The 27,486-nt window shown below is 43.0% G+C and overlaps 3 protein-coding genes across 7 annotated transcripts in view; all 3 read left to right on the forward strand.

The window, feature by feature from the left end:
* The window catches only part of fam189a1 (family with sequence similarity 189 member A1), a 57,541-nt gene extending 51,873 nt beyond the window's left edge, over positions 1-5,668 (forward strand). For 2 of the 4 annotated variants that reach the window (XM_068314568.1, XM_068314590.1), the window contains exons 6-12: positions 233-393; positions 1,356-1,491; positions 1,942-2,020; positions 2,100-2,864; positions 3,163-3,234; positions 3,403-3,716; positions 4,871-5,668. In XM_068314568.1, the coding sequence (XP_068170669.1) occupies positions 233-393; positions 1,356-1,491; positions 1,942-2,020; positions 2,100-2,864; positions 3,163-3,234; positions 3,403-3,716; positions 4,871-5,068 (1,725 nt within the window). In that variant the 3' untranslated portion in view covers positions 5,069-5,668. The remainder of the gene's footprint in view (positions 1-232; positions 394-1,355; positions 1,492-1,941; positions 2,021-2,099; positions 2,865-3,162; positions 3,235-3,402; positions 3,717-4,870) is intronic. The other 2 variants (XM_068314579.1, XM_068314600.1) reach the window with 1 other exon arrangement.
* Positions 5,669-6,484: 816 nt separating this feature from the next.
* Positions 6,485-14,008, forward strand: golm2 (golgi membrane protein 2). Of its 2 annotated transcripts, XM_068320788.1 has the most exons (10): positions 6,485-7,578; positions 9,328-9,382; positions 9,547-9,649; positions 9,882-9,972; positions 10,186-10,291; positions 10,469-10,552; positions 10,750-11,013; positions 11,094-11,219; positions 12,392-12,559; positions 13,387-14,008. In XM_068320788.1, the coding sequence occupies exons 1-10, from the start codon at positions 7,252-7,254 to the stop codon at positions 13,461-13,463; spliced, it is 1,401 nt and encodes a 466-aa protein (XP_068176889.1). In that variant the 5' UTR covers positions 6,485-7,251; the 3' UTR covers positions 13,464-14,008. The 2 variants fall into 2 exon arrangements, with proteins under 2 accessions (XP_068176889.1, XP_068176897.1); XM_068320796.1 differs by lacking the exon at positions 12,392-12,559 and having other exon boundaries at positions 6,486-7,578.
* Positions 14,009-14,621: 613 nt separating this feature from the next.
* On the forward strand, positions 14,622-26,585 carry ctdspl2b (CTD (carboxy-terminal domain, RNA polymerase II, polypeptide A) small phosphatase like 2b). The gene is made up of 13 exons (XM_068304643.1): positions 14,622-14,810; positions 19,586-19,776; positions 20,397-20,535; positions 20,630-20,785; positions 20,879-21,127; positions 21,242-21,338; positions 22,181-22,292; positions 22,381-22,467; positions 22,692-22,754; positions 22,830-22,909; positions 23,127-23,253; positions 23,783-23,878; positions 24,008-26,585. Exons 2-13 carry the CDS (start codon positions 19,609-19,611, stop codon positions 24,071-24,073), a joined length of 1,440 nt encoding a protein of 479 aa, XP_068160744.1. The 5' UTR covers positions 14,622-14,810; positions 19,586-19,608; the 3' UTR covers positions 24,074-26,585.
* Positions 26,586-27,486: the final 901 nt, after the last annotated feature.

Genomic DNA, 27,486 nt, shown 5'->3' on the forward strand with positions numbered 1-27,486 from the left:
CTTTTTCTAAAATATAGATACATTTATTAACTTACCCAACATATCAGCAGGCGTGGTCACCTTAATGTCAGAAAATTTTGATTTTTTTCCACATCCAATCAGCAGAATGCAGTGCCCTGGTGGCTCAGCTGGTTCAGTTTGTATTCATCAAGGCTTCCTGCAGGTCCTTCTGTCCCCTCTCTGCCCCAACGTCCAATAAAACCTGATACCAGTTGTTTGTATTCTGTTCCAGTTTATGCCTCACAGAGCGCGAGCCTTAAATGCTGACTGCATGACCCCCCATGGAACCATCCTCCACCAAACGCTGGACTTTGATGAGTTCATTCCTCCCATCCCCCCTCCACCGTACTACCCCCCTGAATACACCTGCACTCCGTCAATGGATGGACAAAGGTGAGAGGCAAAGCGCTGTAAATCAGAATCTCATACTGTTTTTGCCAGACAATGTGGTTGTAAAATAGTGGATAAATTCAGAATAAACATGTGAATATTATCAGTGCTATTTGGTATTAAAGGGTAACTTGTAGTCAAAGGTAGAAACCAAACATTAATTTGATTTTCTTTCATGAATTTGAATTTCTAGAGACCGTTATTTGACATTTCCTAAAATGCATCTTTGAATTCCATGTCCCTCTTGGTATCTCTTCTCTGTCTGACTACGACCATCCCTTTTGTTTTCTTTTTATCTCTTGTCTTCTTAAGTAGTTCTGATATCTATGATTCTCAGCGGTAATGAAAGATCTACCCCAACCCCCACCTCCACATGCACCTCCACCTCCCTCGTCGCTCCCTCCATTTTCTTTGCCAGAGAGAGTGCTGCTAATTTAGCCATTTGGCAATAAGCCACATCTGTTTGTCAATTACGCTATAAATATACACAAGGCAGAGGAAACGTTTATGGCGTCCCTGCCATGGGCCGGGGATGTGTCATGACATCATCGTCATGACGGATGATTGGCGGAGGCTCTCAGGTAATAAATTCACGCTCCACCACTTTAGAGTAGAATGGGGTGGTAATTAAAAGATATGACTGAACGCATGGCTGCTTCTTCGTCATTGGGACCATCTGAAAAAGCAGCGGGACGTATTTTATCATACGTTTTTAGACAAGTGTGATTGTGTGCGTTTGTTTGACTGTGTCTCTGTGTGGCTCCACGGCACACTGGCGTCGCACCCGTAGTGTCCCCCGCCTCACACCCTAAGCCAACTGGGATAGGTTCCAGCTCCCCGCGACAACGGATAAAAGTGGTTGCGAAAATGGATGGATGGTTTCCCATATTTCCATTCCCGCTGTTTGAAATATAATATATATTGTCTGTCTGACTCTGCTCTTCTGCCCCCCCTCCCCCGGACAGAGGCCTGCACCTTGACTTCCCCCATTCTCCCTTCAGTGCCATCTATGGGGTGCCTATCAACAGCCCCGGGACGCTGTACCCGACAGATCTGCCCCCGCCGTATGAATCCGTGGTGGGACAGACCCCCGCCAGCCAGGTGAGAAGAATCAGATGATTCCGCCACGAAAGTGACGATAATTCATTCCTGTGATTCCTTAATCTTTAAACACAAAATTTAGAAATTAACACCTTAGAGTACTGGTCTGTACAACATGTTAAATCTGACATCTATTATGAATGATTCCAATTGGAACTAGCTGACCACAAATGGAAGCAGATAATAACCTTATGATTTCACACTAAAACACTGTGTGATATCGAGATATATACAGTATAGACTGTTAAATGCATTACTTTGCCTTTAAAGGCAAATTAATGAAGTTAATGAAAGTTTCTTTAATTGATATTTTTCTCCATTGGCTCAATGCCATTTGATTCTAAAGCTTCCTGTTAGTGTGGAGCGCCCTCTGGCGGCGGTGAAGGCTGGGTAGTACTAGCTTCAAACCAGGTAGAAGTACTCTTCACCTCCAATCACCTCTCTTCCCAGGTCACCGCCAGCATTGAGCAACAGGCCACAGAGTCCAGCCTGTGTGAGAGGAACACCACTACAGGACTCAGCACTCAGGGTAAAGACACTCCAATCCGTCGGACGCTGCAGGTGGATGCTGATGGTGGTGCTGATGATGCTCCTCTCTCTATTTCCAGCCTCGGTGGACAGCGCATCGCTGATGGTGTCCGAGGTGGCCGACCAGGACCAGACTTGTTCCTCGGAGGACTTGTGCTCCCTGGAGGTCCAGGGCTCGGACTCCTCTACCTACGGCATGCACCACACCGTCCCCATCGATGGGAGTTGCACCAGCCTGGAACTGTGTTCGCGCCATCATGGCATGCATAACTCTGACACTCGCCCAAGCGACACGGGGTACAGCGAGTCCTCGCAAACCCAGGAGTCTCTGGAACGCTCTCCGGATTGGTCCTCGGAAAACTATAGCAATCTGGACCAGGAGGACTCAGTGGACAACAATACATGTGAGGAACTCAGGGCTGCAATGCACATCTGTGACGAGCTCGCCTCGGCCAGGCATCAACCAGAGGAGACACCTAAAACTTCAGCTCACTCCCTTATTAAAGCACGAATGATGAGCCGGAAGCTCACACTCCCCGTCGCTCTCCCCCAGCCACCCCAGCCTTGCTCCCCCACCTCTGTGGCCTCCTCCGGCGGAACGTCAGCCATTAGCCCTTTGGCTCCTTCTCCGTCCCCTTCGCCTCCTAGCAAGCCTCGTGGCTCCAGGCTGTGCTTCAGCGTTTGGTCACCATCCTCCACAACGCAACCCACATCTACCTCAGCCCAGAGCGGATGCTCGCCGGCGGACAGGCCGCGGGGGCTCCTAGCAGCCAGGAAGTACCGAAAACTGGCACGCATTGTGCGCTCCACTAGTGACCCCATCTCCTGTTCCACTATGACAGGACGTGAGTGTAGCAGGAATATCACATAAGGCTCATACAAGAGCTTAACTACACTATGATAATTGGATAATCCATCATTTTATATGCCAATTTTCTAGCAGGAAAAGAAATTTTGATTGGAAATTGTGCCACTTCCTGACATTTTGTAGACTAAATAAATAATCAAGTAAACAGGAAAAAGGTTTTCAGATTAATTAATGATGATATTAATCAATAATGGCAGCTTATGATTATAACTAGCAACAGCGGATCGCTGTTCAGCCTCCTGCACCCCCACTGAGTCTGTTGTCTCCCTCTACAGGAGAAAATGTAAATTGTGCCTCAGCGAATAACCCCGCCACTGATGATTCAACTCATACATCACCAGAACAAGGTACCGTAACAGAAACTCAGAATCTATACATTGATGGGACGTCTGCCATTTAACATAAGGATGTAAATAATATCATGAAAATCCGTTAAAGTGCTTCAGGATGATGAAAATCTGTTTTCATGTATCAAATGTGCTCTAATGGATTTTGGATCTTCTTTGCTTCATCAGCAGAGCCGACCGACGTCGTCGGAGCGAAACCCGGTCACCTACCTGCCAGGAGGCACCAGAAGGAGAACAGGAAGGTGGACATCAACTTCAAATCCCGAGCCCTGCACACGCCATCGCCCCACGAACGGCCGCACTCTCTGGCCGACCTCAAGATGTACAAAGACACCAAAATACTGGTGGCCAAGTTCCTGGAGCATTCGAGCTGCAGTCTACCTCCTGAAGTCCAGCAGGTCGTCAACAACATCAAGTTCGTCATCAAGTCGGATGAGAAACACATGGAGGAAGCCATTTTTAGCGCTAACGTCATAGATCAGGTAACTGAATTAAATAATAAAACTAAAAAAAATATTTTTTCCTGTAATACGTATTTACCTATGTGAGTTTCACCTGTTCAGCACTTTGATCAATCCCTCATGTTTGTTTGAAACATGTCGTATAAATGAACTTTGACTTGATCTGACAGGTTGTAGAATCATTTCCACTTTTATTGGCAAACATCGTGATATAAAGGAAAGTAAATACCTGACAGATGAGCAGTCTTGTGATAATCACTGCAGATGTAAGATTAAAAAAACTGTCATCTTGGCCTTGATAAATTATCCCTGAAGCTACCGTCGTATGAAACCATGTGTAGGTTAACTATTGTTTTACAAAGCACTATATAAACTCAGTTTTAAGCCATTGTCACAAATCACTGCTGCCATAGCTTCGTCTAAAAAAAAAAAAAAAATCTTTACAGAAATATTTATTTTAACATATTTTGTGAAGATTCTTAACATACTATGATGTGAAACATGATTTGAAAGACATGTTTGATTTGGACATGACAGAATTACACACCCCAAACGTATCGTCACGCCAATGAGAAAGCAGGGTGTTTGCATCAGACCTCAACGGAGTGGACAGTTGTGTCACTGACTAAATTTGTTTTTCCAGCACTTTGATCGATCCCTCATGTTTAATTGAAACGTCCTATATAAATGAACTTTGGCTTGATCTGACAGGCTATTTCCACCTTTATTGAAAACATTATGAAAGAAAATATCAGACTAGCAGTTCAGCGAGGCGGTGGAAATCCCTGCAGATGTAAGGTTGAAAACTTCCGTCTTGGCTTTGACAAATAATCGTGGAAGCTGCACAATGACTCATAAATAAGTGAAGTCCTCTTAAGAAGACAAAGCACGGCTTTATCTCACTCACCAAAGGTGATATTGGCCTGTAAATCCAGAATAACTTGCTTGGGGACGGAAATCAAACTTTAAACCCTGTTAGGAACGCTTCATCTGTTCTAATACCTCAATTGTGCAACTTTTGCTCAACAGAAAATTCAGTTTGATTTATGAAATCTTCCAGATGGTGTTGATTTTTTTTCATAGAAGTTGTGTTGACTTTACGCAGTTTATTCCAGAACAGTGGACTTGCTTGTCTGTTGCTTTTTTGATGACTCATGAAATCTTTTTTTGTACAGATGATGACTCAGCGCATTGTTGGCAGCCCGAGAAAGCGTGGCCACGAAGATCTTCACCTTCAGAGCTGCGGTGCTTTGAGTTTGTCGCCTTCCATGCACCGTCCAAAACACGTCCAACAGACAAGCGGCGCCCCCACCCACCCGCTGGACTCCCCTTCCCCTGAACAGAACCTCGAGTGCAAAGAAACGATTCTCTGACCACTCTCCCAACAAGTGTCATAAATCAAAACAGCGAGGACATTTTGGACTGCTGGTGCTGCAGCGATGTTCTCTCCTTAATAATTCCCACAACATTGAAAGATGAATTATTTTCACAATGTGAGTGCTGCACAGACAAACTGGACTGGTCTCCCAGCACTCGGTGACACAGTGCCAAGTCATGAGCAGAAATAGTAGCAAACTCAAAACGAGCCTGCCAGCATCTGCAGTGGCTTCTTCCTCATCCGAAAAACAGAAGAATGTTGTCCCCCCAGGGGATCTTTTCTACCGAGGTTTGTCTTGTATAAAAAAACAAGGAAATACCCAGCTGGTACTTTTGGATCTACGATTGACGGACAAAGGAAATGGCATTACCAGTATTTCTCCTGTCGGCGTGAGAAACAGAAAGACATATGTTTGTATTAAACTGTGACCTGAACTGACTGGGCATTAGTAGCCATTGTTTGCAGACTTTGTAGAACTGTTACTGATATGGTGGTGAATGTTTTGTGGTGCCACTGGTTCAAGAACATCACAGATGTGGATTATTTAACTTACCTCATTGTGTTACAATTCTTATCAGTGTTACAATAAAATATGGGTTTGTATCTCGTTGTCAGTCTGATTTATTTGGAGTCTACTTAGAGTTTTCCCAAATGCATGTGAATATTCAGCACCAGGACATCGTAGCACAGCCAGCCCCTGCACCAAATGCTGTTCGACTGCTGACGGGACCTTGGGGAGAGGTGTTAATCATTATTTAATCAGTAATTTGAGATCATTGGTTGGGCATCTGTGGCTCAGTTGGTTTGATGCCATCAAGGGTAAGACACTGTTCCTCCTAGTAGCCTTAGTAGCCTCTTCCACTGTTGTATGAATGCATGTGTTAAGGTAAAGCATAATTTGAAAGACAGGTTTGATTAAGGCACGACAGGATTACATGATCCAAAAGTATCGTCATGCTGTTTTAATCTAAAATTTCCCTTTACTCAGAAAGAACATGATCTTGTCTCCTTTGATTACACGATAGCTTAATGGAAAAAGTAGGGTGTTTACATCAGACTTCAACGGACTGGACAGTCTTTTGCTCTCGATCCTGACACGCAACACTTATTTAATTTCCAAATTATGCATAAATAAATTAATAAATCGCGTCTTTGACATTTCGATTGTGAAGCGTTCGTGCGGTCACAAATGAGCTTCCTGTTATTCGGCGCAGGGCGTATTACGAATTAATTGATCATTTATTTCACCAATTACTAACGTCGACTATTAAGTACATGATTATAGATCTTAAGTATCTTTGCATAAGATTAATTTAAATGACATTTAATATAAAACTCGCTTGTGCGCCTCTTAATTGTTCGAGTCGGACCTTTATTGTGAAAGGCTCGGCGGAAACGTGTCCCACCGCTCACCGCTAACTTCACACATGGCAGAAAATCACGCTTGCTAGGCATCAAAGCCGTGGGGAGTGAGATCCGAACCTATGTCTTTAGCGTTCGCCCAGTTATCGTTGCATAATTGAGATAAAATCCGTCTTTTTCAGGAAGAAACGACACTTTTTTTCTAGTGATATGATCTAATTCAGCTGTCGCGTCTACCCTGACTAGCTATCGTGAAGTAGTTAGCCGGACGGCGTTACCGTCATTTGGAGCGTACGTTCACTGGAAGGCGGACTTCAAACCATCCCTGGTCTCGTTCGACCGTGATTTCCCTGAGTTGGGTGGGGGGGGGAAGCACCGAACGCCCCGTGGGGGGTCTTATCAGAGCAGCACATCCGTGGGCTATAGCCTTTTACAGCTAGCAGTGTCGGTTGTGTGTTGGCGCTTCCCACTGCCACGGTGCCGTTCGTCTGTCCACGTCTCGCCTGCTGTGCGTCAAGCTAGGCCACGTCCCCGCTGGAGGATCTCAGCCCACTGACGTTTGGTCGAGTCCCTCCGAAAGATGTCCTGGGTGCGGAAGGAGAAAGGGGAGTAGAGATCAATAGAAATGTGAAATCCATGACCTGTTTGTGTAGTGTTCGCATTTTTGCGCGGTTGCCGCATACAATCGGCATGTCACGTACACGGATGCGTTTTACCGTGGGAGACTATCTCTGAACCCTTCAGCTAAAGATACACTTTGGGTTTGTTTTTGGTTTTTTGTTGGGGTTTTTTTTTGGTGTTTTTTTAAAAAAAATAATGGTTGGATTTGGTGCAAACCGACGAGGAGGCCGCCTCCCGTCCTTCATCCTCATCTTCTTGATGGTGATCATCGCCATTCTGGCGTTCAACTACTGGACGGTGTCGAACAAACACGGCCGCTTGCTGGACGAGCTGGCGGAGGTGCAGACGCAGGTGAAGCGCACCGACGCGGCGCGCAGCCGCCTGGAGAAGCGCAACTCGGAGCTGATGGTGCAGGTGGACACGCACAGGAAGCAGATCGACCAGAAGGATGGAGACTACAGCGTCCTGGCGGGCAAGCTGCAGGCTCAGGAGACGCTTATCAGGAAGTGTACTGATGATAAGGTATGGTAGAGCCACTGGCACCAGTGGGGCATCAAACTGGTTTGTCTGTCAACAGGATTATGTATGAACTTGAAGGGAGGATGAACGTTGTCAAAACAGAGTTATGAATTAAAGTTGTTTAGACGGGGCTCGATCTATTGGACCTTGATGTCAACCTATAGCTGTAAATATGGTGACCCACTATGAAGGGGATTTCCTTCTACGAGCTTCAAGAAACAACTCTCCGTGCTTTCATCGATACAAATCTAATTGATAATTCCACAGGTTAATGCTCACTTTTCACTCAAAGTGGTATGTTCATCAAGGCTGTTCCCACTGTATTTCTTACTGTTACCATACCAGTGGTATGTTAATAGTAAGTGTTGCGCGACAAGAGCCAATGGTGGATGGATGTTTTGCTGTCATTTCCATCCAGTCTAACGTGTTTTTTTTTTTTGCTTGACAGGCTCACATTCCTTTTGTTTCACGTCTATCATGGGTTGGCATTAGCCACCTTTCTTTGATTTAGTTCAAGAGTAGAGATTAGATCTGGAGTTTAAGAATAGCCAGTTCCTGTTTGGTATTGAGTAACTCATAATTAGACAGGCGAGTTTATTTGCATTTACAGTATTGCCAGTGAGATAATATTTACCGACAAACCGTCCTCGACTGCAGCTTGTCAAATGTCCTCTCAGCTTCTCAGATGGTTCGCCAATTTTTAATGTAATAATTGGAGGCTCAACAACAATGAAAACCAGTGTGTGCCCGCAAGGCATCTCAGCGGTTTGACACGTCTTTGTTTAAGAGATTTAAAGTCTACAGCTTAGATTTTTGTCCTGGTTGAGGTATAGTATAAACGAAGTGAAATAAAAAGAAACCTTTGCTCCCTGTGTTCTCTTCTGTAACTTAAGTGTCCAGCTCCTGTTTCAGTAATCAAGATAAAGTCAGGTGTTGAATAGCATTTGTTCCACTGTCAACAGACCAACCTTTTTCTTAAACATAAATGCTTACGGCAAGTCCTACATTGGAGAAAGGTCCAGAATAAAACGTACAAGGATCTGAATGTTTGAAGAAATACATGTAAGCAGACCGGTTGTGCCATCCTCCTTATAGCCTGTTTCAGCCGCAAACCACCAGTGAGAGAACAACAACAATGTTTAAACTAATACTGAGCTTCCCTTCTTCGTTTTCCTTTTGAACTTCTATCTCCGTCAATTGTTTCTTGTTCGACAATTCAGGCTCATTCCGTGGCGACATAATGGAAAGTTTGAAACAAAGCATGTCTGTATAAATCCCTCAAACCTTTCCTGCACCGTAATTCTTTTCACAACGGCTCATCTTTATGTCCCCTCTTTGCCAAAGTGTGTCCAAATGCACGTTTCCTCCTTCAGAAATCAGATGGGAAATGTTTTAATTCATATTTTGGCATGAGACAACAGAATCACTGCCGCTATTTTCTTTTTATAAGGGCCACAGTTCAGCTGTTTGAAATCTGTTTTTTCAAATATTTATTCACAATTATTTATTCAAAAATATTTAAAAATCTAAGTTGCATTCCTAAGTCTAAATTTCCTTTCTGTCAGCCTATGTCCTGAACTAACTCGCAGGGTTTCTTTCCCCTAAAGCGTGAATAATGTAGCAGGGCGTTTTTACCACGACACGAAAACCAAATATACAAACAAGACAAACGTGTTGCTAGCTTTTTGCCTTGAGTCTCTGCCAACTTTCAAACAGTAGATACTCAAACCTGTGTTCCTGTCACCCGTACAGATGAAGTTGCAGAATGATGTGACAACCCAGATGACTGAGATCCAGAGAATGACAGGTATGACGTCATAATTTGGTTGGCCAGCAGAGGGCGTTGTCCGCCTTTTGGGAAAGGATTCGGAACAATTGTAGTTCATTAATAAGAAATTAAGCATTGAACCTTGACTTGTGTGTGTGTGCGTGTGTGTGTGTGTGTTTGTATGTGTGTGTTGCTGAAAATAGAGCAGCTGAAGGAGCTGAAACTGGAGTTCATCAAAAAGGAGGATCAGCTAAAAGAAGTGAAGAAAAACAGCACTACCTTTGAAAAGAGACTGGAATATGAGAGGTGCACCAATTTATCTGACACTTATTAATTTTTTTCATTGAATATCTGTTCTAATCAATGATGTTTAGTTAATCAGTTGTTGATTTTTCTCTATATGGGTCTCATCTTACAGGGGTTGTTGTTAAAATTTTAGAATATCTTTATATCTGCTGCCCTTTTGCCATTTTACCAAAATAAAAAATTGTCAGTTTTAAAGAGTGGTTGAAACTGACGGAGAATGTGTGTGATGTAGTTTTCAGTGCGGACGTCAGATCACACAGCTGAAAGAGGAATATGAAGAAACAAAAAAGATGCTGGAGAAAGAAGTATTAAAACTCAGACTGGTGAGTATTTAAAATGGAGAAAATAAAAAAACAAAATACAGCCATGTACTAAATGACGTACATGATTGACATCAGTTTAGGCATCTTCCTCATTACAACATTCCTTTTTAATGGGGTCATGTCTTTTGAGGATCACGTCACTTCATTGGCATCAGATTTCACAGTCATTCTGTATTGTGATGTTTTTTCCCCGCTTCACCTCGAATCCTTCAGAGCGTGATGGACGGCCAGAAGGGGGGCGAGGCGGGAGCACCTGACGCATTAGTGGGACAACGCCATATAGTACCCACCCTCCGGCATGTCGGCCCAGATTTAAAAGGTACTGATGATACGGCAGTGCCTTATTTAACTTCATACCGACAACTCTTTCTTTGTTGCAAACAGTTGTTTGTTGCAACGGGTGTTTGTGTCGTTTGTTTAACGTAAATGAATAAACGGGAAGTCTTAAAGCTAAATGTCAGTAAATCCCTCACTCATGTCACATGCTGTGTTACAGAAGAGATGGGTAAACCTGGCAGCGATGCCGGCATGCCGGGTATCGAAGACAGCGAAGTGGGAAAAGTCGATGATATGCAATTTGGTAAGCCAAGAACACACGTAGTGAAGACGTTTTGGTTTACAATGATTAATAAGCACCTCAGTTTATGTTTAAAAACCACAATTGAACATTAGGTTGAAAAAAAAAACTGGTTTAAATATGAGTGTTTCTGTCCTTGAGGTAAATCAAACACAGAACACCTGTTTTGTTTTGTTTTTATTTTGCCACTTTTCTCTCAGCTTTGAGGAAACCGTCGGTCGTTCAGAAGCAGATGGAAATTCCGTTTCCCGGCGCCGGACATGGAGTCGGGGCGGCCGATGGCCCCGGGGGCCAGTTCCTGTCTCTGGACCGACCCGGGCTCCAGCAGGACAAAGTGGAGATCCGAGCAGGCCTGAACGCGCCAGAGATCATCGTCAACCAGGCCCAGAAAGCAGCTCAAGAAGAAGACAACAAGGTCGGCTTCCAGGCGGACGAACTCGGAGAGCAGCAGAAACAGATCAGAGGTAAGGAAAACGGACCTTTGCGCCTATTTTGATACTCGATTTCAGCCATCCACACACACGCGTCTCCTCTCTGTCACCAGCTCCTGTTATCAAAGGTGTTGACGAGCCCATGAGGGGGCTTCCGTTGCCCCCGAACCCCGCCCAGGTGCCCAACCCCATCCAGGCTCACCTCAGAGGCCCACCGGAGCCGGCGCACCACCGCCAAAGTGAGTTCCTCCACGGCTCTTTGGGAAATGGAACGCTTTAATTTTCAAGGGAGTTGGTGGTTGGAGGTTAAAATAAATGGTGGGCTGGAAAGAAAAAAAAGCCAAACAATCACCCCGAACCTGAAATTCGTGTGATCGCAGCTGCTCCTGTCAGCTACGCCTATGTGCTTCGCCGCTGTGTGACATGTGCCAATGCAGAGGATAAACTCAAATTTGCTGTCACACAATCGGTGTAAGTTTCGCCTGTTGCTGACTGGGTTCAATTTTTCTTCTGCGTATCTTCATCTGTTTGACGAGAAGTCATTTGTGAACATGGGAAGAGCTGCCTGAGCGGAGAGAACACTCCGTCGTAGAATGAGATATTCTCATCTCCCAGATGATCCTTTCCTGCCGCAGGCTTCAGCTCTGCTTCCTCTCTTCCGTCCTCCTTCCTCTGTGCATTCCCTCCTTTCATCTTCCTCATGCGTCAGCCCGAGCCTGTGCAGCTCAACACCAACTGTCTTTCCTTCACGTCTTCATTTTGTTTTCCCGCCCAACTTGTCGTATTTGATCTTTTTTTTTTTTGCCTGCGTCATATTACGACACATTAACCACCGGTGTACTAGCTGCTCAAAGATCCCGTCTGCATCTCAAGTTGTCTCCCAGTTGATCAACAGCACAATCTTAAATCTGCAGGAGGGGGGAGAGGAGCATATACTTTTTCTTTTTTACGATTGGACATTAGTGCTCATTCGATTTATGCATTTGTGTGGTTCCTTAATTGTTGCCTTCTTTTTATTTGAAGAAATCAGGTGCAATGCAGGAAACTATCTTTTACAAGAGTGGAAATTTTCTACTTCACCATACCACAAAAGTAAACTTAAATATTTTTATGTTTAGTGGCATAAATCATTCCTGAATTTCCCGAAGGAACTACCTTTTCTTTTTTCCCATCAACTCTTTTTTTTTCTTTTCTCATGTCCATGATGGATGGTGCTTCACTCTTTTGACACGCCCGTCTTCAGGTTAACTTCTGCTTTCGTGTATTGGCTCATCTGCTGCCAACCTCTTGGTGTGATCTGGCGCTCCTTCGCTCATTCATTATGCAGTACTCCAGCCATTCCTCCCCTGCCTCCCTACAACTGCCTTGGCTTTCCTCCCTCCCTGATGAGGCCCTTCTCTGCCTCCTACAGGCCGGTTCTTTGATGAGAACGAGTCCCCAGTAGATCCGCAACACGGCTCTAAGCTGGCGGACTACAATGGGGACGATGGAAACGTGGGTGAGTATGAGGCCGACAAGCAGGCCGAGCTGGCCTACAATGAGGAAGAGGATGGTGATGGTGGGGAGGAAGACGTACAAGGTGAGCCAGGTCGGGGGGACTGGACTTGTCCAGATGTGTATCCACCATTCCTCCCTTGCTCCCTCCATCCATCCTTCCCTCCCTCCCTCCTTCCCTCCCTCCACCCTTGCCGTGCTACCCCCCACCCTTCCCTACATCTGTCCTGATAGAGTAGCATGTATAAGGATCTTGATCCAGGAACTTGTGGCTCTGTGCGAGTAGCTCAGTAGTCATCTAGAACTGTCAGTCCTGCCTGTGCTTCATTCCGCCGTCCCATCAAACATCTGACCCACATCTGTACCGGTAGATAAATATAGCTCACCGTGTCTGTGTTACTTCAGTTGCTGCAAAGCATGTCCACCATGTTGTTGTTGTTGTTGTTTTGTCATTGTTTCTTGTCATGAGTCTGTGTCTGTTAGATTAGTATTTAATGAGAATGTAACTGGATTTAGAGAATGCTTTCTTTGTTTTCAGCCAACAAAATTCCAGTGTGGCTTTGATTTGTGTTTATCTGTTTGGTGTCAAAGTGTTCAGATTGTAAATTGTCTCCGTATTAAATATCTTGGATGTCTGTCACTACATGTATGTTGACAATGTAGAAAGAGATGCAGGAAGATTTTGTTCCCAAAATATCCTGAATCAAAAAGGACGGGGGAAAAAAAATCATATGTGACCAGATCTCTACACACTTCAACAGACTGGAATCCAGCTATTCAACTGATGAATTGATTTCAAAACTAATCTGTTTTTTTTTTAATTAAGTGTGTGTATTGTTCGTTATTCCTTCCATTAATTCATCCATCCATAATTAATATCTCTAATGTTTGCACTGCTTTCTTTTGTTCCAGACGATGACGAGCGAGACATCCAGGGAGACCGAGCTGTGGATTATGGGAAAAGACAACAACCTATTGACATTCTTTGAATGGAAACCGTAGGCTGTAACTTAAAAACACTCCAACCGAGGTCTTTCTTGACAAATAGTTGGAACAGAAAATAAGAATTTATAATGCGCATTGTCAATGTCATGGACTATTTTGATGGACAGACATTGCTACTAGTGATTTAATTCTGAATAACGTATTATGAAGACAAAAACCCATAGCATTCTCCTTTAGCTGCTGTTGATTTGCTGATGGTTCTACTCATATTGGAGGCGGCTTACTGTAACACTAACTGATTTATTATTTTAGAACTGCTTCAGTTCATAACATATTGACATGAGAACAGTCCTGTTCACTCACAGCTAAACTGTTTCCTTTTTTGCTATTTTCAGGTTGCGTGACACAAATTTTACAGTGACATGTTTATGACATTAATTCAACATTTTGCCTTTCTAACATAATTTTGGGACTTGTAAATAAAATGTTTGGGGGGCGGTTTGTTTGTTTTTTATTTACAGGAAAGGGAATGCATTAGAAATGCCAAGGACTTTGATTACGACCCATTAAATCAATGTTTTCTTTGTGACACTTTGTTTTTTGTTTTGTTTTGTTTTTTGAACGATCTCATTGCATGAATTTGAAATTTAATCCTCAAACTGATCAAAATGCAGATGCTTAAGCAATACTTCAAATAATGTTGGCATCCTCCACAGTGTGCAAAGATCAACCAGCACATGTGGATCCGACCTGTACACATGCTTCCAAGAACTTTTTGTACATAACGTAGTTGAACTGTCGCCATTAGTGACTGAGGAAAACCTTTCGCTTTTAGAGAAATCTGTCAACATGAATTCAGTGTGTGCAGCCAGGAAAAAACTGATTTCTCATGGGAAGGCACTTTGAATGTAATTTTATTAAAGGTGATGATCCATGTCATTTCTTAATTGTGATGCTTCAGAGTTGATGTTTAAGTGCATTTCTTCTCAATAACTGGATTATAAAGAAAGGAACCTCTAATTTTAATCTGTTGAATATGCCGGGAGTTGAGCGCTTATATCTGCTAAATTCGACCCGGGGACTCGGAGCCTCCGGCCGAGGCCGGAGCGTCGCTCGTCCCCGCCGCAGCCTGACGCGGGTGTTCGCGGGCGGCCAGGGGGTGTGTCTGTGTCCCATACGGGTATCCGCCGTGAGGAGAGCGAGCAGAGGCGGGAAATGGCGCCTGGTAACACAGCGATGTGTCATATCGAACACGGCCCTTGAGTAGATGTATACTAGGGGGGGTTAAAAAAAGAAAAAAAGTGGACGCAGACCTCCACAACTACTGGCTCCGTTGTGATGGTCAATCGGTGTTGAGTAATTATCTCCAGATTCTGCGGATCACCTCAAAAGTAAGGCGGTATATGGTTTAATTGACCTCTTTCGTGTTTGTTTTTGTCCGCGATGTATGAAATGCTTGCTAATGACGGGTTAAATATCTCCATCGCTTCTTTTCGCGCATCTATTGGCCCGAAGCAGTTTTTGTTTGTGACACCAGCGATAGGGTTTAGCGGCGCTAAGGTAGCTAGCTAAGGGCAGCTAAAACACGGCCTACCACGGACCTGGCTATTTCCTGGTAGACTCGACGTCTAGCCCTTGTAACCGTCCTGTTCGATCAATAGAGCCACTCATTTGAATATAACATGACTTAGTCGTTCAAAATGAAGCTGTCCGCACATTGATAAACCAGTAAACAACGAGCCAGCGTCTTGTAGCTCACATTAATGCTAATATACATAATGGCATTCCACCACATAACTTTTATCGGGGCTACGTTGGGCAGCTAAGTGTGTTAGCGCCGGAGCAGTGTTCGGATCGGAGGACGCTGCTCGAATCAGCGAACACACAGATACCCGCTATGCTAGGACCTGGTGACCGTGTCTGAACACTAGCTGCTGTGCATCGGTCCGACGAGTTTCACTGTCAAAAAAAACAACAACCCCAAAACGTAAATGTAACGTTGGAGACAGTCCACTCAAAACGATTAGCATACTTACATTAAAAAAAAGCATTATTTTAACTTTAAGTATCCCAACCTGTCCCACTGCTAGACTAAATTAGCCTGTTTGATTTGTTCCAGTGGAGAAGCTAACGTCGTTTACATGAAGGAATGGGTTGGTTTTTTTCCCCCGACAGTGACGCTCGTCTATAATTGTCACTTTTTGTAAAAAACAAAACAAAACGAAAAAGTGCTTAAGTAAACGGAAGTTACACAAAAATAAATGTATTAGTGACATTTGTAAGGCCTAACCAGAATACAGTACCTCTTGGAAGTTCCTTCAGATGCTAGTGAGGGTTAGCTTCAGCCAGCTAGCGTTAGCCACTAGTGGAACTCGTTAGCCGAGGTTGTGTAGCGGAACTTCAGCAAACGCTGGTTTTGGTGGACAGCATCAGCCGTGTCATCTCCTTATAGTTTTATTATTTTAGTTGTGTTATATGGTTCAGCCACTTTTATACCCACTCAACACACTGTTGTATCTAAATGAGTTTTAACCCGCACAGGCTGCAGGGCCTGCTCCGTTCCACCGCTGTGGTTCTATGGGGAGCCGCTGCTAGCCTCGCTCACCCAGTCCGAGGCTCTCATGTTCTTATTTCCCGCTCGTACAGCTAACATGTAACATCCCCGGTCAATGGGGAATAGCCCAGAAAGGTGCCTCTTACGGATCCAACATGTCGTTACCATCCAATATGTAAAGTTTCATCACACAGTAAAATCACTGCATTTTCATTTTAGATTGAGAGTATTGAGCGGGTAAATTGTATATTTCGACTACTGTACAAGGCAATCCACGCCTGTGCAGGTAATTCATGGGAGCAGTAGTAGGTAGAACAAATATGCAGATTTATTCATATCTCTTGCAATAATAGCTTTGTAATAATTTCTGACTATAATTCTATAGTAGTATGCACCCCCCTGTTAGTTTGGGGTTCCAGAGCACATAATGCAACAGTTTATTGCTTTTTTTCAGAGGGTTTACTGTCAAAATATCCTTGTATAAAGGTGGTAGAAAACTTCAGTAATCCTATCAGAATAAATTACTTTCCCCCCTTTTTTTCGTTACATGAATGAATAATCTTAAATATCCCTAAATTAACATTTTCACTGGTTGTGTCTTGCACACGTTAAATCTGTGGAGTATTGATAAATTATTAATGGATTAGCTAGTTTGCCTGGCTTGGTAGATTTAAGAATGATTCAGAGTTGAAAGATATTTTGACAGCTCTTTTTTCCAGGGTAGGTTGTTTTTAATCTCAATTTTTGTAATTGGAAAGTGTCAATATTCATATTAATATATTCATAGATGCAGTTTGATTGTTTTTCTGTGTGTTTTTATAATGCAATTGTTTTTAATGTATTAGCATGTAACGGTGGGTCCTGGTATGGGAAGTGAGTGTGTGGATTTTTGGGGCGTGTCCGCACATAAAGTAGGGGATTTGAATCTTTGTATGATGATGCTATGATCCGACCTACTCTGCCTCTGATTGGCTTGGCATGTTGATGATGTAATGCGTCTCTAAAGTAAAGCTGTTTCAGTGAGGGGCTATCTTAGATGTGTGGTCATAATGCCAAACCGTCCATAGACAGAATGGTGGATCGGGGTATTGCCATAGAAGGATTGGTGAACTAACTTAACTTGAGGTGCAGCTCGATGAACAGATGGACAGTGTCACTGTGGTGTCACTTGTTTTCTCTGCTCACTGTGACTTTCTGTGTAGCTTCAGTTAAAAAAATGTTTTTACTGTAACCGACTGATTTTGTTTTAGTCCCTGAAAATGTATGATTGTTTGTTGCTGAACTGGTTTAGTTGTTGGGGATTGAAGCCATGAAATCCAGTGATATTTGTTAAGATGGGTGAACTAGCTGGAGATATTTATTCCTTTGGTGAGGCTTTGTGCCCACATTTCTTACAAACTAGGTATCCATCCTCGAGGATAAATACTGGGGTTTTTTTTGCGGATATCCAAAGTAATTACACGCCACCATTTTTATTTTTTCTTGAAGGGAATGGATATTAGTGATATCTGTCCGACCTCTAACCTTTCCCTCGCCATGTGTGTGGCAGTGACTCCCATTGGGCCGACTGATGCGGTCACAATTATTTCACACTTTAATGTCACATAAAAAATTTATCTAAACACTTGCGTGTGGAGCAAAGGAACTAAAATGAATAAACTGTAAATTCATGCATAATATAATTATTTAAAATGCAACAAACTAAGCCATAACAAGCTATACCATGCCAATTTCCTGGAACATTTTATTTCATTAATTGACATGTTTTTTTAAATTATATTTTTAATTCGTATGCCCACACAATATAAACTAAATAAAAGTGTAACAAATCAGTTATTCTTGCTAGAACAGGATCCCTGACTTCTGAGATCGCAAGATTGACACCTGTTTGTTAAAATTTATCAGCTTTTTTTTTTATCACTATCAAAGTCTGTAAGCAAAGATTTTGTCATATTTTTTGTTGTCTGTCGTGCCACACATTTATTCAAATGAATAATCAATGCTACTTTTTAGGTAAAGCATTATTTCACCTTGGCCACCCGTTTAGAATTTGAAATCAAAGTAAAAATCGTACAAAGCCTGCGACCGATTGAAATGCTAATCAATAACTGGTAGTTGTACTCATTCCAAACAACTGATCGCCTTTACTTGGCGTATCCGTCTGGCATTGTCTTACAACATGGAACTGAGCTTTAGCTTTCAATAGAGACAAGACATCATGGAGCCGCATTACAACAGAACCCTGCTTTACATCACCATTGTTCACGCTTAACAGAGAACAGCCAACAACAGCCTGGTGGTGCATGATTTTCAATAGCATGCCAGTGTTCCGTAATTTAAGGCCATGTATCATTTAAAATGCCTCCTTTGGGGTGTAAAGTGACGTCTTGACATACGAGCAGAAGCATTAGGAAGGAACTAAACTGACTAATCAGTGTTCTTGCTGGTTGTACTTGTGCTCTGCTCAGATGATCAGGACTTTGTGTTTCTGAGCCTTCTGGTTTGGACCTCACATAACGTCATCGAATCCCTGTCCTGCCTTTCCACCTCGCATTGACTCTGATGTGCGTTTTGGCACTCTGACTACCATTACATCTTCAATGCAGTCACAGTGCAGTGGTATTTAATGGTTGGGGTATTTTTTATTTGCATTTTCACATCAAAAACATTCCTGTTGTACGCTGTAATAAAGAGTGTATCCTTTTTGAACTAGAACATTAACATTTATGTAAATGGACTTCCCACAGTTACTTTGATATTACTGTTCTGTAGCCGTTTAAGCAAACACTAATGTTTTTTGTTCGTGAGATTGAGCAACAGCGAGTCTACCTGTGGTGTGATCTTGAACACACCTCGATGTAAACGTAAAACAGATGTAGCAAAGGGCATTTACCATCATATGAGACGTACAGCACACATGGAGAAAGCTTTTGTGCTCTTCTGGTTCCTGACAGGTTGTGGATATGTCCGGACACATTTCCAGCCAGCTGCTGTTATGTAAGCTCAAGGGGCTGGCATGCTCAAATGACAATTTGGTTGACTATGAATAGTTTTTAAGTTTTCTTTGTCCATGCTCAAGGACTACACTGACCAATTACATCCTTCAACTCTGTAAAATAGTGAGTTTCATTTCCTTAAGATATGTTTCTGTTCAGACTTTGCACATATGAGAAGCTATGATTTCCTGCATCTTGTTTTCTAGAGTTAAACGTCGGTCTTGCTGGGCCATAGTCAGAATAAAAGAGTTCTTGTGAGTTTGCGAAAAAGTAGAATCCTGTGCATGTTTTGTCTCTCTTCTTTTTTTTACCGTACAACTAGAAGTAAAGCCAGCTGTGGATGCCGTGATCCACTGTGATGTAAGTGAAATGGGATCTTGAATACATCCAGATGTTGCTAGAAAATGCTGCAGCTTTACCACATACAGATAGATACACCACAGCCTTGATGCTGGAAAAAAGCTGAACCATCAGTGGAGCAGATGAGGCCAGAGGAACAACCTGCTTGTCCACTTTTTAAAAGCGGTATTTGCTTTAAGTGTCTTCTTGACTGTAGAGTTGAATTAATTTCCCATCTCTCTATCTTTCTCTTTCTATATCTGTCATGTTTCTCCAGTCTTACATGTGACTGCTAAAACAATGAGGCTGAGAATGCGTAAAGCGTCTCAGCAGCCGAACCCCAGCCTGGCCAGCCGCCCATCGCGTACCAAGAGGAGGCATTCAGAAGTAGAGGAGGACACACCTACCAGCGGTGGGAGGGGCCTGTTCTCAACCATCAAGAAGTTCATAAGAGGAAATGCCATCAAGGTAAACATACGATCTAATGACATCTGCTTTGTCGTAGAGCGTGGAACCTTCTCATAGTGCACTCATTAGAGCTAAAGTTGTCCCCCCCAACTCGCTGTGTTACCTAAAACTTTTGCCCCTTCTGTTTTAAAAGTGGATTTATTGCCGCGATGCAAATCCATGGTTTCTTGGTGCATAGTGTCATGTTTCCCAAGAAAAGACTGGTGGAACGCTGCAGCATTCTAATTTTAGCATCTGGCTCAGAGACTTGGTGTTCAGGGACAGGACATAGTAACAAGTGGAAAAGTCAACTCGGCTTAAAGAAGTTTCCCTCTGGAAAGACATCTGGGGGGGCTCTGGTATACATAATGTTGGATTTCATCAAGGTGTTTAACTGTTTAAAAATGCGTTTCTTAGATTTGTTTCCATGGGCTTCGAATCCACTGTGATATTAGTGATCCTAACATGTGGGGAGGATTCAAAATGCTGCTTAACAGTTGAGTCAGCTTCCATCTCCTGCACCTTTTCATAGGCATTCCCACTAGTTGATTTGCAAACTTGGTGCCAGATATTTTTTAACTCTTTGTTATTATGAAGTCCAGATGATGCATTTGTTTGTTCATTGTGTCTTTTCTATTCAGACACAACAGGAGAGCCCAGCCAAGAAATCACGCCTTCATTGCGATGTGGACAACAACTTGATCACCTCCACCACCCCGAGCACAGACTCCCCCCGCAAGACTATCAGCAGGGTTGGCAGGAGAGGTTCCCTCAACGGACGTAAGTGGCACTTGAAGAAAAACAGCCAATCAGTCATCTATATTTCCCACTTGTCTTGTTTGCGCTCATGAACTCATTACTTCACCCTTTGCAGAGGCTACCAATCATGACAGGAGTAAGGAGAAGCCTAACGGCACCCTGGAGGAGACGACGACGACCGCTGTTGAGGTGGCCACCAGCCCCCCCAGAACCACCCTTCTCGGGACCATCTTCTCCCCAGTATTCAACTTCTTCTCACCATCTAAAAATGGTAAGCAGAACCGTAGTAACCTCTGTTGTTTTTCTGTGTCACGGTGTGATATCAGGGTGATTTGAACGCCTCCTCTCTGTCTCGCTCCATCAGCCTCCTCTGGGTCAGACTCTCCAGACCAGGCGTTGGAGGCGGAGGAGATAGTCAAGCAGCTGGATATGGAGCAGTCCGTGGAGACGCCTACCAGCACGGCCACATTCGCACACGAAGTTTGTGCCACCACCAACTTTTATTCCAGTGTGTCGCCGCTGCCGCCTCTACGACCTCCGCACATCCCCGAGATATCACCTACAGCGGTGGAGGGAGAGCTCGTAGCTGACGCTGACCTTCCACCCCTCACAGGTAAAAACGGGGGAAACAATTTGAATCTGAGAGGATGACGGTCAGACCTCACGGTGAGGTAATGGGGAAGTGACTGTTGGCTCAATCTTATCTTTTTTCTTGTTATGGACTTAGCTCCAGGCTCCAGTCCAGACATGGCATATGTGGACCCTACACCTACAACAGTACCGCCGGAGGCATCCTATGAGGAGGACTGGGAGGTGTTTGACCCGTAAGTGAAACAGAAAAGACCCAAATGTCGGTGTGTGGGAGACCATGTGCCTGACAGCCAGCTTCAGGCACACTTCCAAGTGATCTTCAGTCATGATGGAACAGTATTTGGACTTAATGTGGGAAAAGGCTGACAAACATGAAAAAGTGAGCTTAAACATGTTAGCTGGTAGGCTAACATGTCTTCATGTTGGGGTATTTTTCTGCTGTGAGTTCCCGAAAGTCCATGAGCTGTAGACTTAAGCTGAATGTTGACTTGTGGTGTCAAAATGTTATCATCCACTCCAGAAGAGTTCAGGTTGAACAGTTGCAGTTTTTGATGAGAGTGAATCAGTCTCAGCATCTTCCTGAATAGGAGAGCGCATGAATGTTACGACTGGCTCAAGCAAAGAAATGTCTTGAAAGTGTTTTTCAAACTGACAGATAATTGTCGATCTGCTCTGTATAGTGCGGTCATTACTTGCATCTCCAGCACTGGTGCCAGGTTCTGGAAGTTTGCCAACTCATGTTGCAGCTTTGAGAAGAGATGTTTCGTCTTTTTTTTGAAAGCATTAAGTATTTTTTAATTTGTTGAGTCAGCTGCTTCAGTGAATGCTTCTTTTAACATCTCGGAAGGACTTGTTGTTCTTAACATTGAGGGGACTTTCTATGTTCTACCAAAACTACCATCGGGATCGCAATCGACATATTGAGCACACCTGTCATAGATAGTCTCTCAATGGTGAACTCGGGAAGCTCTGTGAATTGAAAGGGGAATGAATTAAATTTTATATCCAGGTTACTTGAGAAGCGATCTGGTTTAAATCTGTCCTTTGATTAAATATTTGGGCTTTTTTTATGCAGGTATTTCTTCATCAAACACGTTCCTCCTCTGACTGAAGAGCAGCTGACCCGTAAGCCGGCCCTGCCTCTGAAGACTCGCAGCACGCCTGAATTCTCTCTGGTCCTGGACCTGGTCAGTGATTAACATACTGCAACAAATAACTGTCGCTGTTTATTGTCCAAGATGTCATGAGTTTTTTTTTCTCTGCTGGGCCCGTTAGGATGAAACGTTGGTTCACTGCAGTTTAAATGAACTGGAGGATGCGGCACTGACTTTTCCTGTCCTCTTTCAAGATGTCATTTACCAGGTAAGGGCTGGTTTGTTTCATTGCACCACTAGAGGGTGCTAACGCCCCATTTGTGATGAGTCAAAGTCAAACTTTTAATGCAGTAACAGAGCTATCATCTCCTCAGAGCAGGTGAAAAAGTATTTCAGCGAGCCTTGTCAAAGTGACAATACCAAAATGCCCCCCAGTAAAACTCACGGCGTAGATCAGAACTACGTGTTCACCAGCGCTCTTGTCCTGTGCAGGTGTACGTCCGCCTGAGGCCATTCTTCAGAGAATTTCTGGAACGCATGTCTCAAATCTATGAGGTAGGTGTAACTGGCTGCGCCGCCTTTGTATGGTTGTGTTTGATCTGAAAGTGAACTTATTTTCTCACTTCTCAGATCATCCTCTTTACGGCATCTAAAAAGGTGTATGCAGATAAACTGCTCAATATCTTGGATCCTAAAAAGCAGCTAGTGAGGTAGTGTTTTTTATTATTATTATTTAATAACAATCCCTTGCTAACACAACTCTGAATGTTAAGCATCAGAGCCCTGAAAGCTGCGTGTTGTGCCAGTGTACTGTTCCGCTGCTGGGGTGTCAGTGTTGTGGTTTTTCTGAATTATTGATTGCCCTGACCTTGTCACTGATTGATTTTTTTTTTCTGTCTCCTCTTTCATTCCCTACTGTAACTGTAGACACAGGTTGTTTCGGGAACATTGTGTTTGTGTCCAGGGAAACTACATCAAGGACCTCAACATCTTGGGCAGAGATCTGTCAAAGACCATTATCATTGACAATTCACCGCAAGCCTTTGCATATCAGGTGAACAAAAACACGACGCTGGGTGGGTTGGTTATCCTGTGATCGGCAAACATCAGTCGAGTCGAACAACGGGTGACACCTTCGTGTTTGTCAGATTTTTGGCTACAGCACAACAAACATTTTTGGTCACAAATGAGGGTGTGGGTTGTTATTAAGCTCCTTAACTTGTAAGAACATTTTAATTATAGGCCTGAAGGGGATCAGGCTGAATGTAACCCACAGTTCAGTCAGACATCAACAGATAAGTTTGCTCTCATCTTGAACTAGATTATAGGAGCAAAAGAGGGAAGTGATGGATTATTATTATATTATTTTTTAAGATATGTGATGTTACTTTGCAGATGGGAATGAAATGAGATGAATAAACACGTGAGATAGTCTCAGCACTATAACGTTTAAAGTATAAAGTTTAAAAATTTTAAATGGCTGTTCTTGTACCTAGAAGTCTGAGTTCAGGGAAGAAACTTACGACCTTGCTCTTGTGAGGTTTTTTTTGGTTTTTAACCACTGCTGTGTTCCTGGTCTTCAGTTGTCCAATGGAATCCCCATAGAGAGCTGGTTCATGGACAAGAATGACAATGAGCTGCTGAAGCTGGTGCCCTTCCTGGAGAAGCTGGTTGAGATGGTAAGTTGTCCGGCGTGGTCGATGTCGTCGAACCAATTATCACATCATCCGTTATCTGAGCAAGTGTTGCATCTTAATTAATTCTTTCCGTCTCCTCCTGCTGGGACTCCTCCTGCCGGTTGGACTCAGAATGAGGACGTTAGGCCGCACGTTCGAGAGAGATTCCGGCTTCACGACCTGTTGCCCCCTGATTGAACTGGATCAGTCTCAGAGTTGGACAACATGCAAAGACTGAAAACATTATGCGTGTAAAAAAACAAACAAAAAAACAACCTCTTCTTTGGATTACAAACTACAACATTGCCATTATTGTTAAAATTTTAGCCTCCTTCCCTTTTTTTTTTCATTTTCTTATCCACTGTTGCTTTTTAAAAAAAAAAAAAACGTCAAAAGAAAAACATTTTTAATGATCCGGGTGACATTTTCTAAATCTCTAAATGTATAGCTGAAATTGTACACACTATGGAAACGCCACTTTTTGACTGACTCAACCTGCGGAGCTGGACGTCATCTTCCCGTCTCTAGAAGTCTTGGTGCCGGTTTATTGGATTTGAAGAGGAAACCTCCGCTCCGACGGTGCCTCTGAACCCGAACCGACCCCTGGTGCTCAAGTTGTTGACACAGAAGACGATGACGACAACACTCATTGCCAGAAGGCATGGCCGACCCGCGCATGGATGCGTGCGCGTGTGTGTTCACTCCGAACCGCACACACTTGCACTCATTTTGGAGTTTGGCAGATTTATAACCTGTAGCTTTTCAAATCATATGCATTCCTCTGTAAACAAGTCAGGTTTCTATTGTTGGCTGATTTTTTTTTTTTGTGTCAAGATAGCATTTCAGTGTTTTACCTCTATTTGTAAGATATGGTAATTTAAAAAGGTTGGTCGAGGTCTATTGTAAGCGTTTTTACTCAAAGAACACGGCTGCGCATAAACGACAGTCCAAGCAGTCGGAAAAAATTTAATCAATGGCTCCTTAATTAAATGTTTGGCTGAGGATTCTTCTTAAATATGATTTATGATTCGTCAACAGTCAGTTCGGTATTTTACTCTTCATCAAGTATTCTTGTTGAATCCGGTCTGTTTCTTTTTGCTGTGAAGTGTGATTTGGTGACTGTTGGAGTAGCACTACCGCTAATGTAGCACGTCTCCACCAGTGTGTCATGAAGTCTATCCATGGTAGGGATCCAGACCCTGAACCAGCAGCACACTGTATGATCCCTACTCCTCCACCTCTCTGTTCAGTCCCTTTTTAAACAGTTTTAAGAGTAACCCTAATGAATGCTGGACGCTTGGAGACAAACTGACATTTTACTTACCTGCGAAGCTGTCGCCAGACACTTGGCCAAAGTTTCAACAGTTGGTTTGGGGGGTGGGGGGGTGTCTCACTATGTTCAACTCCTGTTCAGGTTAGATTACATTGAAGTATAAGAGAGTGTTGGGATTTGCTTGGTTTGCCTGTACAGTGCCATACATACCCCCCCCCCCAAATCACTTTGATCAAGACAATCAGACCTAAAAAGCTCTGCAGATACTGAACCCAGGAGACCCTCACCTCCTTTTTTTTCTAGATTTCTCTACATGTCTCGTACTGTGACTTAAAATGTCTTGTACCCCCTCCCACCACGAGTTTCCCACCATCAGAGGTCCCTTCTTTTAGAATCAGTTTTTATTCAACTAAAGTAGTTGTGTATACATGTCCAGACTATGAATGTAATTTGTACATGAGGTGAAGAGAGTTAAGATTTGGCGGGGGGGGGGGGGGGGGGGGGGTTCCCTTGTGTCATTCTCATGTTTAAACTCCTGCCTCCTCTTGATGTCTCGCCGTCTTGACTGCCAGCATGTAGGATGCAAACCCCAACCTGACACAGCGACCCCACCCCCGGGGTTGGGTTTTGGGGGGTGAGGGGAGATGATCAGTCACGGCTCACTTCTAAAGGATCTGCAGGAGGCGTTTTCAAACTTCATCCAGCCCATTTTTTATGTGCATTGCCAGTTTATTGTACACCGTGTTGTACTAAACATGCAGCTTCACGTTAAAAAATCCTCAAAGGAAAACCTTTTGTATTTTTGATTTCAAAAGGCATGTCATATCTACGTTTAAATGTATTAATGAAGATTTAACTTGACTTCAGATGGAGTGTTTGGTTTTTTTCTTACATATTTTTATGTTTAGTTAGCGTAACGTTACTGAGCTGTTTAACTTAGCATGTAGAGAATACAGCTCTCCTTTGTGGAAAAGTCCTGGATTAAATTTTAATCATGGAATATTTTCTGCAGGAAAGAGCGGCCGTGTTAATGTTTTGGGTTTTTGTTTTTTTTTCAATATCCGTTAAAACATTTTACTTGCAAGAAATGCTATTTGTGCTGAAGATGTATTTAAAAATGTTTTAAGACATCTTTTTTTAGCCATCAGGCTATGCTATTGTAAAGTGTATATACAGTTACATTGGATTTCTGAAACAAAGTTTTAAAGTTAAAAACCTCATGCATGTCCTTTGTTTTTATTTGCTTACATTATAGATGTATTAGAATAAGAGTTGCAGTTTAAAATTATAGGTAAAGTGATAAAAGCTACATTTATTATATCTGTCTTTGTCATATTGACAATATAGGGTACATTTTGAAGTTTAAACAGCTGACAATGGATTTAGTAAATGTACAAATTTGAATCCAATGAAATAAATTGAGTTCAGACGACTGGAATAAAGCAGAATTAGATTTGTGTTCTTCCAACAGTTTCTCTTCAGTTCAATTTAGTGAGTCAAATCATTACATATAATTAGCAAAGCATTTAGCTGTTTGATAAAGGCTGCTTGTTATATACATGTATATTTTTAAACAAAACATGAACAAGTTTTAATTGTTGCATCTTTCTCACAGTGACAGAAGTACACCAAAATAACTGAAGTTTGAGTACTAGTGATCTTGATGTAAATCAATGGGAAAGTTTTCATTTTAAGACGCTTAGTTTTCCATATGACCACTGATGGGTGGTCAGGGCCAGCAAGGCCTTCTCTGCTGGTCTAACATAACCAGAAATCATAATATTTGATAAAAGTCAATTATATTTTAATGCAATTTCCTTAAATATATATGTATAAATATATATACATTGGGTTATAATATGACATAAGCCAACACTGGGTCAGTGTTCTATTTTTAGGTTAGAGAGGTTTTATCCAATCAGAATTCAGCTAGCTTGTGTTGCCAGGTTGAATGAAATCTGCCCAGGATCTTCAGAATCTAATACAGGTAGTCGTCGACTTACAACCTATGCAACTTACAACCGACCGACTTTACGACCACAATGTCCGGGCAATGCGGGCATTCCCTCCTGCCACAGTACTCACGCTCTGAGACTCCCGCGCTCTCTTCAGTCCCCACGGCGCACACACGCTGTTCAGTCACACTGTGAGATCAGTAGCCCAGCCCACTACTGATGGGCTGGGCTGCTTGGGAGGCTGTGACGGAGAAATGTATGAATGGCGCATGGAAAAACTGTCAAGCGTTATGTGAACTCTTCTGCTGGATTTGAAAGTGACAAAAAACTTGATCAGATTCGTGAGAAAATAGTGAAACCGGCAAAAAAATTCAGTACTTACG

Source organism: Antennarius striatus, chromosome 1, assembly GCF_040054535.1.
Source record: "Antennarius striatus isolate MH-2024 chromosome 1, ASM4005453v1, whole genome shotgun sequence".
In the NCBI taxonomy this organism is placed as follows: Eukaryota; Metazoa; Chordata; class Actinopteri; order Lophiiformes; family Antennariidae; genus Antennarius; species Antennarius striatus.

Coding starts and splice junctions, on each gene's coding strand:
- golm2 (XM_068320788.1), top strand. CDS start 7,252: ATGGTTGGATTTGGTGCAAACCGACGAGGAGGCCGCCTCCCGTCCTTC. Junction 7,579..9,327: donor GGAAGTGTACTGATGATAAG/GTATGGTAGAGC, acceptor TCACCCGTACAG/ATGAAGTTGCAGAATGATGT. Junction 9,973..10,185: donor AAGTATTAAAACTCAGACTG/GTGAGTATTTAA, acceptor CGAATCCTTCAG/AGCGTGATGGACGGCCAGAA.
- ctdspl2b (XM_068304643.1), top strand. CDS start 19,609: ATGAGGCTGAGAATGCGTAAAGCGTCTCAGCAGCCGAACCCCAGCCTG. Junction 19,777..20,396: donor TAAGAGGAAATGCCATCAAG/GTAAACATACGA, acceptor TTTTCTATTCAG/ACACAACAGGAGAGCCCAGC. Junction 21,339..22,180: donor GACTGGGAGGTGTTTGACCC/GTAAGTGAAACA, acceptor TTTTTTATGCAG/GTATTTCTTCATCAAACACG.